Source organism: Prosopis cineraria, unplaced genomic scaffold (genome assembly GCF_029017545.1).
Source record: "Prosopis cineraria cultivar Desert tree isolate PC_DT_omini unplaced genomic scaffold, ASM2901754v1 PC3, whole genome shotgun sequence".
Classification (NCBI taxonomy): Eukaryota; Viridiplantae; Streptophyta; class Magnoliopsida; order Fabales; family Fabaceae; genus Prosopis; species Prosopis cineraria.
This window is the reverse complement of record NW_026555334.1, coordinates 45,398,096-45,413,064: the sequence shown is the minus strand read 5'-3', so window position 1 is coordinate 45,413,064 and position 14,969 is coordinate 45,398,096. Positions and strand designations below refer to the sequence as shown.

General features: G+C 37.1%; 2 protein-coding genes across 2 annotated transcripts; one reads left to right on the top strand and one right to left on the bottom strand.

The window, feature by feature from the left end:
• The first annotated feature begins 1,381 nt into the window (after positions 1-1,381).
• Positions 1,382-3,349, top strand: LOC129304725 (probable pectinesterase 53). Its single transcript, XM_054944487.1, has 5 exons — positions 1,382-1,722; positions 1,849-2,038; positions 2,227-2,430; positions 2,603-2,838; positions 2,973-3,349. The coding sequence occupies exons 1-5, from the start codon at positions 1,391-1,393 to the stop codon at positions 3,127-3,129; spliced, it is 1,119 nt and encodes a 372-aa protein (XP_054800462.1). The 5' UTR covers positions 1,382-1,390; the 3' UTR covers positions 3,130-3,349.
• A 111-nt stretch (positions 3,350-3,460) lies between these two features.
• LOC129304726 (gibberellin 2-beta-dioxygenase 2-like) lies at positions 3,461-6,128 on the bottom strand. Its single transcript, XM_054944488.1, has 3 exons — positions 5,627-6,128; positions 4,064-4,415; positions 3,461-3,974 (listed from the first exon to the last, which is right to left on the bottom strand). Exons 1-3 carry the CDS (start codon positions 5,998-6,000, stop codon positions 3,702-3,704), a joined length of 999 nt encoding a protein of 332 aa, XP_054800463.1. The 5' UTR covers positions 6,001-6,128; the 3' UTR covers positions 3,461-3,701.
• Between the last annotated feature and the right edge of the window lie 8,841 nt (positions 6,129-14,969).

Here is a 14,969-nt window from a genome sequence, read left to right as displayed (position 1 = left end):
TTATTTATAAATCACCAGAGTTAAGAAAAACATTAAATGTAACTAACTTTATTTTAAAATTTAATAAATTTTCATCTTTACTTCCTAATCAATATTTTTAAATTTTATTATTAATATTTTTATTTAAAACTTAATAAAGATAAAGATATAAAGAAGAGTATTAAAAATTAATAAATATTTTATAAATAAAATTATTTTTTTTTCCTCTCTATATCCTTTAAATAGGATGAGAAGAGTAAGTTTATGATCCTCCCTTTCTTTAATGCCCTTAGTCGAGTTTGAAAGATAATTTATTAAATCGCGTCTGTAAAGAAAAATATCTTAAAAAGTGATGGATATGCTTGGATAAGCGTGACGCAATAAGAGTTATAAATTAAAAAAATGTATCGTGGAAATGGAATACAGCCCCGACAGATGGAGCAGACGCTTGGAATCCACGGCAGCGCTGAATTTTGGTTTCTAGTGAATGTGCCTTGCAAAATGAAGGGAGTGAATTTGGGGTCCAGACTCCTCCCAGTATGGAATTTTGTTAAAAGCGCTAATTTACGTCGTTCAAATTTAGTATGGATGAATGGTTCTTATTTATTACAGTTTTTATTTTTAATTAATTATTTTAAGAGCTTTTACATATATAATTCATATTATATGACTAAATCAAATAAATAATATAATATTTATTACATTTTACATTATAATTAATTTATTATATTTGTTAATGATATATCATTATATATCAATGATAAATTCTTTATAAATTTTCAAACCTTTAAAATAATAAATTTTTTATATATCAATATGAATCAGCCACACTATTAAATTTTTAAAAATTTAGTTCATATTTTTTAGGTATAAGATTTTTTTTAGCCAATGAACTAATTTATTCTTATTTTAATAAGTACATAATTCAAAGTAAATTAGTCTTGTAAGTATTACTGTGATAAAAAATTAAATGAAAAATTACAAGTTATTAATTTTTTAAGTTTTAATTGTTAAAATCAATCTTAATTTGGCAGACTTCATAAGAACAATGACTAATGAGTACTCAACACACCTTTGGCCAAAAAAAAAAAAAAGGTACTCGACACACCCCTATGTCATCCCTCATCCTCATTTTTATGTTACAAAATGCCTTGGCATCCACTGCTATCCTTCCGTCTTCATCCTCTTCCTCCTCTCTCACAAAACCAAAGGGTCTATTCTCACGTGTCCTACCCACCACAATATATGGTTCTGCTTCACTAAGTTGCTCCATTAATTCAACAGGATAACGTGCCTCTCATTGTTTCTTTTCTGCAATGAACAGTTCGGGTTAGCTTAGTAAGCCACCGCTGCTGGGCATTTTAAATTATTCCATCATCATTTGCTGCAGCAGTATTATATTAACACAGCCATGGCACCCAAAACTCTCATCCAAGTTACCCTGCTGCTGCTTTCATTTTTACGCTGCTCTTGCGAGCCCTCTTGGAACTCAGAGAAGCGTACAGATTATGAGAACTGGATTTCCTGGAACCTCAAGAATTACCGAAAGGCGACACTTTTGAAGACCCAATGGAATGTTAAAGCGCCTGATTCGAAGCCGGGGATGGCCGGGAATAACACAGTTAAAATCAATGTTCGCCAAGACGACAGTGGTGACTTCAACACCATTAGACAAGCGCTGGACAGCATTCCGCCACGCAACATTAGGAGGGTTATCGTGTCGATCGGACCTGGTGTTTACAGGTGCGAGAGTTATAATATTAATGACCAGTATCATCTACAATAGGTGCAGATATAGTTGGAAAAGTTAAATTGAACTTTGAAATGGGGAAATAAATAGTATCTACTAACCTGGGATGACGAAAACAGGGAGAAGATCGTGATACCCAGAAATATGGAGTTCATAACATTGATAGGCGACGCTACGAAGCCGCCAACTATTACAGGGAACGATACGGCGGCCGTCATCGGAAGGGATGGGATGCCGTTCGGCACATTCCACAGTGCCACCGTTGCCGTCGATGCTAATTATTTTGTTGCCGTCAACATCAAATTTGAGGTACCCCTACTTCCTCAGAACTCGAGCTTTCAAGTAATTAATCATGCTGCATTTATACCAGAGAGACCGAGTAAAAGAAAGCAAGCCAGATTTCTTTAAAAAAAGAAGAAAAAGAAAGAAAATTGACGAGTAAGAAAAGCAAAGTGAAGAATTGATAATCAGGTTTGTTGAACTCCGTGGTGAAACAGAACACGGCGTCGCACGAGGTGGGAAAGGCGGGAGAACAAGCCGTAGCAGTTCGTGTCTCGGGGACCAAAGTTGCATTTTACAACTGCAGCTTCTATGGGGATCAAGACACCCTCTACGACCATAGAGGACTTCACTACTTCAATAATTGCTTCATCCAAGGCTCTGTTGATTTCATCTTCGGCTCCGGCAGATCCCTTTACGAGGTCCGCTTTCAGTCCCTTCTCCACTTTTTGGATGGCCTATAGCAAAGCCCAACTCCAATGTGGGCTTCGTCCTCTCTATCTTTACCTTAACCCGTAAATAATTGAACCCATTTGTTGTTAGCAAAAATAAAATAAAATAAAATAAAATAAATTGAACACATTTGACGCGCAGAACTGTTATCTAAATTCAATAGCCAAGAAGGCGGTGTCCATCACGGCTCAAAAGCGCACGAATGCGTCGTTAGAAAGCGGGTTTTCGTTTAAGAGTTGCGTGATAACGGGAAGTGGACGAGCTTATCTGGGAAGAGCGTGGGGCGATTACTCCAGAGTTGTTTTCTCTTACACCTTCATGGACAAGATTATTGTGCCCCAAGGCTGGAGTGACTGGGGTGACCAAAAGCGCGACTCGTGAGTTCATTCTTACACCACTCTCCACCTCCAAAAAAAAAAAATCGTCATTATGGCCCCCACTCTCAATATCACCATCTAAGCGCATCCCCTTTATACACGTATTATAAATGTTTGGTGCGTGTATATTGCAGGAGAGTGTATTATGGTGAATACAGGTGCAGTGGGCCTGGGGCTAACTTGACAGGAAGGGTAGCATGGGCGCACATACTCACCGACCAAGAGGCTCAGCCATTTCTTGGAACCCACTACATTGAAGGCGACACTTGGCTTGTTCCCCTCCCCAATTGATTCCCACTTTCACATGCCCTGACACTATTGTCATCAAGTTCCATTAAACCCAGTCCAATTCCCTTAATTGTCATCTCCAAATATCTGAATCTTACTATTTTAAAAAAAATGAATGAATGAAATATTATGGACCGGAAGTCATGGGTGCATGCCATGGACATAGGGGTTTAATTACTGCAATCAAAACCCGAACCTTGTGTTTCCCTGGCATCAGAGAAACCAGTCCAAGCTAAATCTACTGAATGGGTACTTAACTGCAATTAAACCAGAAAGCAGCTGCGGATTCATCATGATTTGTTAAAGTTAGTAAGATCGGCATTGAACGAGCGAATTAAACTCAACTTCTCTTTCTAAGACGAGGTTCGTTGGGTTCTTGTCATGAACTTCAACATGCACGGCTCCGAACTAATTTATGGCCAATGGCATGGCAACAGAAATTTACATATTGCCTCATCTAGGAGGTGAGATTTACACAAAACTAACGGGGAGACGCTCAAAAATAGTTATTGAAACAAGAAGAAGAAGAACACCAGCAAAATGGAGATGGAAAATAGCCAGAACATAGGGAGGGATCAGGGAGAGGCAGAAATGAGGAGGGGAGAGTCTGGAGCTTTAAAGAGATCGAGGCGAGCGTGTTGGAGGGCGAGAGAGTAGGCGGCCTGCTTGTACTGAGCCCAGGTGAAGGGCTTGTACAGAGGCCGCTGGTGTGGGGACAGCAACACGGGGAGGGGAGTGATCCAGGAATTCAGTGCGGGCGCTCCAAAGAATATCATGGACATTCTGGACTTGCTCCCGCTCGTCACCGCTCTGTGCCTCACGCTTCTAAATCTCCCATTCGTCAATGCCTTGCATGGTTCCAGAAACCAACAAGTGTCAATCGGGGGAACATGGAAAGAAATAAATTAAAAGAGATTTTGGGTATTGATGAGGAAACCTGGAGGGAATCGCCGACCATGACGACGAATTCGAACGGGTCGGGGGGGACGGGGATCCAGAGGCCGTCTTGGGTGGAGATCTGCAGGCCGCTGACGTCGTTGGAGCGGAGGACGGTGAGGATCTGAGGGTCAGAGTGTTCCCCAAAGCCGATGCTATTAGTGGCCACCACTTCATCATGGCACGGGTCAGTGGCAGGGTAGTGATTCAGCCTCAGCACCGAGTCACTGTGCGCGTCCCTGATTAGCCTGCTGATCGCCATCTTGTCCGGAATCCTCAATCCCTCCGCCACTAGCTCCAGTATCTCACACGCCACTTCCCTTGCCGCTTCTATGTACTCATTCACCGCACAACTGCAACGCCATGCATTACGTACCCCTCTTTAGTTTCTCATTGCCTAAGCCTACGTCTGCCCGTATAATTGACCATGATTCGACCCAGCGTCGACTGATAACAAAATTGATGTCCCCCCCCCCCCTTTTTAATCCAACGACACGGGATAACCATACAAAAAAGATTAAAATTCAGTTATATTTAAAGTCATGTGACTTATGCAATTAAGGACGAGTTGTCAAAAATAAATATATCACAGTCTTCATAAGATATTTTATGAGCTAGAAAAGTTGTGCATTTGTTGTTTCTTTTATGCCCGGTTTTGAAATAAACGTGGCCCTCAGGTTTTATTTGTCCGCTTTTCCTTTTAAAAGCTTTCAGCGCTTTATGTTATAAATAGATTGACCCGAGACAAACTGTAGTGGGGAACCACCACCGTTTGGCCCTTGTCCCCACGTTACCAAAACCGTTCAGGATCGCACACACAATGCCATGCAAGTTTCAAAAAAGGGCTACTACTTCTATGGCTATACTTTTCCCATCCCATCCCAGCAAGACCAGCTCATCTCTTGTCATGTTAAAGTCTCAGACACTGCCATGCAGTAGAGTGAGCTGTTCGGTTTGGACCATTTTATTTAGTGGGAACTGCACATGTTCCTTCATTTCTACATACCTCTTCGTCTCCACTATCCTCATTTCGTTGAAACAAAATACACCCGTAGTAACCCAACTTCCCCTTCCGCCCTAAGATTCGTCCCCCATCAAGCAAGTATTCTTTCAATTGATGCGGTGTTGTTAATCTCACAAATGAAAGGTGTCCTTTTCTTGAATGCCGTTTGCAATTAAGCGGGCATCACCGAATTAATTAATATCATACAGGCAAAAAATTGTTATGAAGTTTCTTTGTTTGTGGACCCGCTGTCGTTAACTCCAACTGCTTCGCGATTTACTCCTTTTGAAACGTTCTTATAATCAGAAAATCAATACAACATTTATTACATTTGTTAAACTCGATTAAATAATGATCAGCATTATTCCACACGTACTCCGCCAGCCTGCCCGGCCCTTAAAAAACAAAACAAACAAACAGGAGGCCTTTTTTCCCCGGGCATAGAGAAAGTATCGCGCATATACATAAGTCGTGAAAGATTTAAGGTTGTAGAGTATAGAATAGTGAAGTCTAGCTATAACTGGCAGGCCACTTGATGCTCACTAGAAAATGAAGTATTACCTGAATTTGGCAGGGTCTTTTGAGGAGATAGTTTTGGAAACCTGAGAAATGGATTGAGGATCGGTATGGAGAAGAAGATACTCGAGCTCGCCCACATCGCCGTGGGAACCAATGTTCCTGGAACCGTAGCCGAACGGAGCGGCGGGGCTGGCTAGCAGCTTCTCGGAGACGGGTTGGGAGAAGAACCGATTGCCTTCCTCTTCCAATCTCAAGAGGACCCGCTTAGGCACCCTATGGTTGACCACCTTGAAGATTCCATATTGCTCGCAGGCTCTCACCGCCAGTTCCGATAACTCAGACCTTTGCATCGAAAGGTCGATGGTGGGAATCCCAACGGCCGATGTTTTCTTGGTTCGAACGGAAGGTACAAACATGTCTGCAATCAATATGTATGTATGTATCCGAGTTGATATAGAGAGGAAGAGAAACGGAGGGATGTGTTATGGGTGTGAGAAGGTGCGGCAAGGGATATATATATATATATATAATATATAATGGAGGAGAGCGGGATATATATTGGTAAAAAGGAGAAAAGTGACGGGGCATGGTAAATAGTAATTAATAAAGAAATAGTTTATAGGAGGAGCATGATAATAAAAGAGGCGTGGACGTTGGTAGCGAAGAGGGTGTCCGAAACAGGAGAGAAGGGGTGGGGAAATGAGTGTGCATGCATGAAGTGACACGGGGATGGATAGAAAAAGAAGGAATGTCAATTGCGATATGGCCCTCTGCCCTGCACGTTGGGCGCCACAGCCAACCCGTGAAAATCAAAATGAACTCACTTCTTGAATCTCCAAGTATTGTGCGCCAGTGTTGTGTAGCAGCAATACTTAAGACGATGGATGTTCCATAACCACGCGCCTCCCTACGTCCGTCACATTCTCCCCTCGCACCGCTTTGCCACAGCGCGTTTTGCTCCTTCTCCCTCGGCCCCCGCGTCTAAGTTTCGGTGTAAGTTTTGACTTTCTCCCACATCTGACTCACCCGCTCTGCCATCTTGGCCTTTTTCTTTGAAATATGAATATAAACGAATGAACAGTAGCATGGACTATTAGAGTTCCTTAATTGAATGAATCGGGCATGATGTGATTTAGGGGTTGCTAGCATGTTGAGAAGCTGTGATGATAAGAAATGCGGTCAAGAACTGGAGCAGTGTAGGTGTTCACGGCAGGTCAGGAGTGGGCACACCCGTTTTGAGATTCAGAGAATGTGTTCGCAAACCATACGAAGCTGGGGATCCGATCGTTGTGGAATTGCAGACGACACCATGTCGGATATCCTTTTCTCGCGGACGCCTCTTGTTTAGACATGTTCCCCGCCCACATTCACCACTTGAATTCGCCTGTTCTGCTTAACAAATAATGATATAATTGCGGTTACGAGGACGTTAATATTATTATAATTATTCTCGCTCCATTAATTAACTATTCCCTGTCATTCCGTGGACACCGTTGTCAGTGGGAGTGTCGTGTCGCCGTTAATAATTAATGATTTGGGTTGACACCTGACAGCGCTATTGGTCCTCTCCAGTTTTTTCTTCTCTTTTCACCCAGCCATTCATTTTCCGCCCCTTTTCTTTGAAAAACGAAAGGATCTTGGTAACAAGAAGTCTGTTGTTTTTGACTTTTCTCGTGGATGATGATAGTTAAGAAACCAACAAGAGGTATAGGTACACGAAATTTAGAGTGTTTTTGGATTAGTTTTTAACTGAAGTTAGAATGAGCTAATTAAGATTAAAATGAGCTAATTAAAAAAGTCAAAAAAAAATTGGATGAGCAAAATATTCCAACCTCAGTTAAGTTTTGAATGAGCTTTTTCTCCAAAGCCACCAGACATGGCTTCGGTATTAATGTTAGCATCAGTGTTGCTTACACAGTCGCACTCAAGTCTCAGTCTCTACTCTCTCCACCCCTCACACAGTTGCAGCCTAGTCCTCACTCATCACTCACTCTCTAGACGACTCTAATGCAACCTCTAGGTGAATCGAAAACCTTTCCCTCTTGTCTCATGCTGTCACTCAGTTCTCACGTTGTCAACTGTCACCCAGCTTGCCTACCATTGCCCTTCACCCAACTCAATCTCTCCATTCTAACTTCCTTCTTGTTCACTTGAATCACTTCAATGGTGACCGATGATGAAAGAGACAAAAATCATAAGCCTTTTATGCCATCTCTGCCTTCTTTCTCGTTTGTATCCGGCGACCATGACAATGTTAGAATCCTCCCACTCTTGCTCTATCCGAGCAACTATTGATGTTCGTGTAGTGTGTGTGTGTGTGTGTGTGTGTTCTCCAATCTGCTCTGTTTTGCTCTTCCATGCGTTCTCCAATCTTTGTCCATGTAGTCATACATGTTCAGGCCTCTGTTTAAAGTCATGCGTGCTTTTCCTTGCTCTACTCTGTTTTGCTCTTTCATGCGTTCTCTGATCTTCCCTACTCTTCCCAATCTTTGTTCGATCTTTGCACTCTTGATCTCTCTCCCATGGAGTCATGGTTGTCGCTTATAGCATGGTTCAGGCTCACCACACTAGTCACCCTCGCGGCCTCACCCCTTGGCCTCAACCTTCCTCTTCTTCTTCGAGTTCGAGTACTCTCTTACTCTTACTCACGGTCATAAACTCAGGGCTCAGCAGTGGCAGTCACCCTTACCCCTTAGCCTTCCCTTCTTCTTCTTCTTCCACCCAGCTTTCTCATCTCCTACTGTGTGTGTTGTTGTCATCCCTTCCCCTTTTATGTTGCTTTTCTCTCTTCATTATCTCCAGTATAGTCTCGGTCTCTCTCTCAAGAAGTCACGATCTCTCTCTTCATTGTCTCCATCTTCAACAAATTTTTTTAGTTTTTCATAATTAAATATTTTAATTTTTTATTAGATAATATTATATAGTTAGAATTGAATTTTTTATTACATATTTTTAAAAATATTAATATTTTTTAGTTATTAATTATAATTTTAAGTTTAATATTTTTTACTTTTTAATTAGTAACAAAAATATAAATAAAAAAATTTAGGTTTATTTTTATCATTAAATATCTCCACTGACTTCTACATTAAATCATCTAAATAAATTTCAATTTATCTCACTGACTTCTGAAAAAAAGATATCCAAATATAAATTATGTTACATTTACTGACTCTTTTTAACCTCGGTTTGCTAATTTCAATTGAATCTTAACTTTAGTTATAATTTTTTTAATCTAAACACACACTTAATTTGACAGCCACCTGGCCGAGACACCACTAAACTTATGGTTTGTGCCAAGAATACATTGGATACAAAAATGGGTAAAATAACATAGTCCTTCCATCCTAAATTATGGAACATTTTTAAAAAAATTTCTTCATCCTAAAATATAACACACTTTGAATAGATTAAGGTTTCATTAAATGCATCAATTTCAATATTACCCTTTTTATCTCTAATTAATTTTTATCTATTCTTTTTTTAATATATTAAATGATGGTTATTTTTGAAAGTTTATATTTTTATTTTGAAAAGATAAGTTGTTAAGTGTATTTAATGAGATTTATTGATATATGAAATTTTATCTAAAAATGTATTATAATTTGAGATGGAGGGAATACTATTTTTTAAGAATATCCGATAACTTAAACTATCAAATAGTGCAAAATAAATTATAAATTTTAAAAAATGAATCATCCAATAGTTCACCATTAACTTCAATTGATTAATGTTATGTGGGGCCTGTAATGACACGTGGCACTTTACATTAGCATATGTGAAGATGAAAATTTAGCTAAGAATTATTTTTCGAGGAGCGCTGGGGCTCTATTATAAAAAGCAAATTATTTAACACCTTCTCACCAATTTTGATCAAACATTATTTTTTTTAAAACCCACAATGCATCAATCTCTCCAATTTTTCTGCCTTTATTCTCAGTTTTAGCTAACAATGACAACAAAGTAGAATAAATAATTCGTTGCTAAATTAATCTAGAATCAAGTTTCTCCCATGTATAATAAAATTAAGCTTTTACTTCCTTGTCATTGTCCTCTTAAATGCCTTTAGATAAAAATTCTTTGAACCTCTTCTCCTCGTGCTGAGGTTGAGAATGAAGGCAAGAAGATTTAAGAGATTAACTCATCGTAGGTCATATAAGTATGAAATTAAATGACATTTAGTTAAAATTAATAGAATTGCGTTGAATCGTTCATTTTTTATATATAATAAAGGTCACCCAATACTTTTTGAAAAATAATTTGTAGTTAAATTTGCACCTTTATACATGCTGACGTGGAGTGTCATGTGTCATTGTGAGTCTTGCATAATGTTCGCATACTAAAGTTAACGATAGGCTATTAGATATTTTGTTTTTAAAAATTTATAATTTATTTCATACCATCTAATAATTTAGGCTACTAAGTATTCTTAAACAAATAATATGTAACCAGATTTATACTTTTACCCTACGAAAACTTATTGATCGGGTCACGCGTCTGTGAATGCAACCCGCAGGCCACACCATGGCCGTAGGTGTCAACTATGTACGCCACATTTCGTTTTCTTTTTTTTTTTAAATGGAAAATAGGATCTATTAATCGAAAGATCAAAACAAATGTACAAAAAATCAAGACGTGACATCCTTTCATCTTCGACCGCACTTCACTTTCAATTCATATCCAATTTCATATGTTTGTAATACTTTGAGGTTTACATGATATTGCATCTCAATAGTTACGGGTGAATTTATTCTATTCATTCAACGAGAATTTCAATTGTAATTATTAAATTTTATCCATACTTAAAACTTATTAAAATATATTTTTTTTCAAAAATTTTACAACAATCCTTGCAATGAAAACACTCATCACAAATGATGCCCCTCTAAAAATATAATATTCAATACTTTTTAAATATTATATGATAAAATCTTTTATAATTGTTTGATTAAATTAAAAAATTATTATTGCATAATATAACCCACTCATTGAGTGAGTGGACTTAGATTACTTACTGGATCCAGGTTTGATTATGGATACACTTGCGTGCAGTGAATAAATTAAGAAAGTTAATAAATGACCTCAAGTTTATAAAAATATAATGATATTTTTAACCATATTTATCATAACGCCACCCAAGGGTGAAAATCATAAAAAGATATTGCATCCTCATTTCTTGAAAAGGTGGAATAACGGAAGTATTCTACAATTATACATATATTCTACGTTGAACATTTTTTAAATTAATATTTTCTAATATATAAAAATAATATGAGTTCACAATATTGTTTTATTGTTCACGTGTATATATCATCCTATTGAAAATAATTTTATTCAAAAATATGACTGTCTACTAAAGTTTCATTTGATTATAAAAAGAGAATGGAATGATTTGAAAAAATCCAATAAAATGAACAAAATTTTTTTTTTTCATGGTAAATAAGATAAAACTCATTAATATATATTATAAATGTAAAAATTATCAAACCTTTAAAAAATTTTATAAATTATGATTCTCAATTTTATAAATTAAATTACCTATATTTTTCATGAATGTGATTATTTATCCTTTTTAATAATTTTATTTTTATTTATATTTTTTTAATTCATTTTATTACATTTCTCTCCATAAAAATTTTCACATTTGTAAGTATTTTTTAATAAAAAATTAAATATTAATTTATTACGCTGAGGGATTAGTCCCTTCTATTTTATCTAATTTTGCCAGGTTGAATTAACAATTTTTATTACATTATAGATAAGTGTGCTTGCAGCGTCACATCAACGAACAATGTTTTTGAGACATAAGTGAGATGAATGTCATGGTGGAAACAAGATATTCTGATCAGAAGTCATTTTCATGAATTTGTTGAAAAGTAAAAGGCAAATCACAATAAAAAAGGATCAGAACATACAGGAAAGAGGCCTCATCATCAATGATAGTAAGTATGGCGAGGGGGCTGCAATAATTAGATATTGCGAAAAAGAGATACCTAGTTAAAAAGCACAACAATGTAATAGAATAAATTTAAAAAAAAACATTATTGGAAGGTGGATAGGAGCTTTTTTTTTTAGATATGTGAATTGTATTAAAAAGAAAAATGACAAAGGAGTAGACAAGGGAATTTGGGAACAGAAATGAAATATGAAAACAACGGAGGTGGATGTAAAATTGGCATTAGGGAGTGAAGATTATAGCAAAGAGAAAGGAGCCAGGTTTTAAATCTGAAAGAGAAATTGTAAATTATGATTGGCACTAGGGAGGCTTCGTCCGCACACACTTGTCGGAGGGCAGGTGGTGGTCTCTCACTCTACCGTCGCCACGTGGCACCCTGTCAGCCCCCCATGCACGTTTTCTCCCACCCTCAATCATCTTCCGATTTCCAGTTTCATTTCATGTCTCCCTCTGGTCCCCCTCCGCCTGCATTAATTAAACCTGGGATTTCGTTCCTCTCCAATAATTTTAGGTGTGATAATTATGATCATGTGTAGTATGTTCTTTCATCATGAAACTAATCGGACGTTAATTTCACCTTTTACCGTATTCAGCACTGTGAACACCTTGCTTATTGGTCAAGTACACTTTGCAAATGATGACTGGAATCTCGGGTCCCTACCTCCTCCCAAAACTTAAGGTGGTGGCACAAATCACTTTGCTGCCTCGGCTGTAATCGGTTGGTACAATCTTCTACTATAGGAGTAATTAGCAGCGCCCAATATTTTAATTCAGTGGCTTACATGTTTGATGACCCTACCTTCATATATTATATGAATTCCGTGTAATTATTAGAGCTGATCAAGTATCTATCCATTAAATGATGGGACTAGAATTAATAATATTATTTTTCTTCAATCCAATTGCTTGTCATGTCCCCTCTCGTCCTCGAGGAATTTTACACAGGGTCGTTTAACTTATCTGGTGAATTGTATAGGCTACGAGGTGGTGGGCTTTGAATAATAATCATGTTTGTTTGGTAAATGACATGATCGGTCGAGGAGACCCGTATGACTTGATAAGAATGCAAATAACGCAAGTACGCCCACATCGACACTGACACGGATGCTTCGCTTTTGAATTCACACAACAAATTAACACGACATACAGAATCGTATGGACTTCTTGTTCTAATCAGCGCGATGCAGCTGGTGCCATTTGAGTCTGAAGCGAACGGGACCTGATTAAGAGCAGCCGTGCTCTGTCCCTCTCCTTTACTTCTTACTTAAAATTACTTGCACGATCAGAAACCTGCAACTTCACGGTTCAGTTGTTCTTTATCTGTATCCATCCATTGATTCATATATGTATATGACCAAACCTAACCCTCCTGCACAATCTCAACAAGCCTCCATTTATATATCTTATACAAATTTGTTCATGCATGAAGCTGCGGAAAGAGGGTGAAGAGTGATTAATATTGAAGGCACAAATAAAACTAAAGCTTTCAAAGGGCTCGCTCTGATAAGGGGGAATTGAAATCTTTTTCCCCTGAAAATACTTGTACTATTTCACCAAAACAAACAAAAAGTAAAACGTACAGCCATAATATTACTTATTCCATAAATAATCCAAAGCACAGCTCCAGGCTGCACACAAACAACTGAACAGACCTTCCAGACATATACAGTCTACGTGAGACCACAATGCAAACAAACTTTCTTGATGGGACGAAGCCTTGCTAATCCAAAACTCACTCTCGAAGCCAATGATGGAGATTAATTTGTCTTGGAAATGGTTCTCAATCAATATGAAAAGGTCAGAAGGGATGGGATGAAGATCGATTGACACAACCCAGCTCACAACATTTATTGAAATCCAATTTGCAAGTTATCTTCAGGAGCTAGAGAGAATGGCCCAGATGGACCAGACTTGATGTAGATGCTTTCGTTAATTGCAATGAAGCCATTACTTGCAGTGGATTAATTAGAGATGCTCGGAAAAACTTGATGAAAAGCTTCACCAGATACCCTTTGGTAGCTTTACCAGTAAAATTAGGAGCCTTATCATGAGAGATTAAATCATTATGATTGACGGCTTTTCTCATTAATATTATTCATGGCCCGCCTTCAGGATGTAGAGACCACTTGCTTGTTAATTTTTTATTTTTTTATCTGACATGACTTAATTTATCTTATCCATTTGCGTGGCTTTCTTCGTCGCCTTGTTTTAAAGTTCAAAGACTTTCTCAATCCATAGACATCCTCAACCACGTATAGAAAAACTGTTCATTCACAACCTTCTACAGCATTTCTCTGCAATACGTATTTTGAATAAATTTGCACAATTTCTAAATGCACAAGGCTGGAACCTAACTCTATCAAACCAATTCCGTTGAAAAAAATAATAAAATATCCATGACCATTGCCATGGATTGACTTATTTCTTGCTGCAAGGCAAAGCCCAAAAGCCCAAAACTTTAACAGAAAACAAACAGATAAACAAGGCCGAAGGAAAAAAATTGACTGTCCCATCAAAAAGTCCAACAAATAAACCACACAAACAGAACTAACACTCCTGTGCTGGAGAGAAAACCAACTAGTAACAGCCCCCACCGGAGGAAAATTCAAATCGCTGGGGAAAGAAAGAAATGTTTAAGACCCGAAACAGAAACAGCCCCATTGTTTATTTTAAGGGAGACCTGCCCTGAGCTAGTGCGGGTGCGATTCCCTTTTGGATATATTTGTATGAACTGTATTACCGAATCCGGTTGCACTTGAGACTTTCACAATCCCATTTGCGCCATGCCGGTGCTGTGTTGATTCCAAAGTTTTATTCTCTTTCCTTTTTAAATTATAACATATTTTTTTAAAAAAATTTTATTAAAAAATATAAAACATTTTGAGTAAATTAAAATTTCATTAAATACACTAACTTTAATGTTACTTTTTCTCTCTCTATAATTAATTTCTATCACTTCTCTTTTTAATGTATTAAATGATAAGTTTTTTTTTTAAAAGTTTGTATTTTTGTTTTGAAAAGATAAGATTGTTAAGTATATTTAATGATGTTTATTAATATATGAGATTTTATTTAAAAGTGGTTTATAATTTAAATCAGAGGGAGTATTATTATTTTTCTTGAATCATGCATTTCTATCACACTTGGGTGCAACATTCTAGTGTCCGTTTAGATTTTAGTTGAGTATAATAAATTATGAAAAAAATTAATTAAGTGGTAGATTTTAATTATAATTGATTATGTTATAACGCACTCTGTTTGGATATTATTTTTCTAAAATTAATTTTAACAGAATTGAAAATATTTGGATAATTTAATCAGAATTAATTTTATTTATATAAATTACTATATAATTTAATTCTTAAATACCAAATATTAATTTTTTAAGGATACAAAATTTAAATTTTATTTTAAAAAAATTAAGAGAAG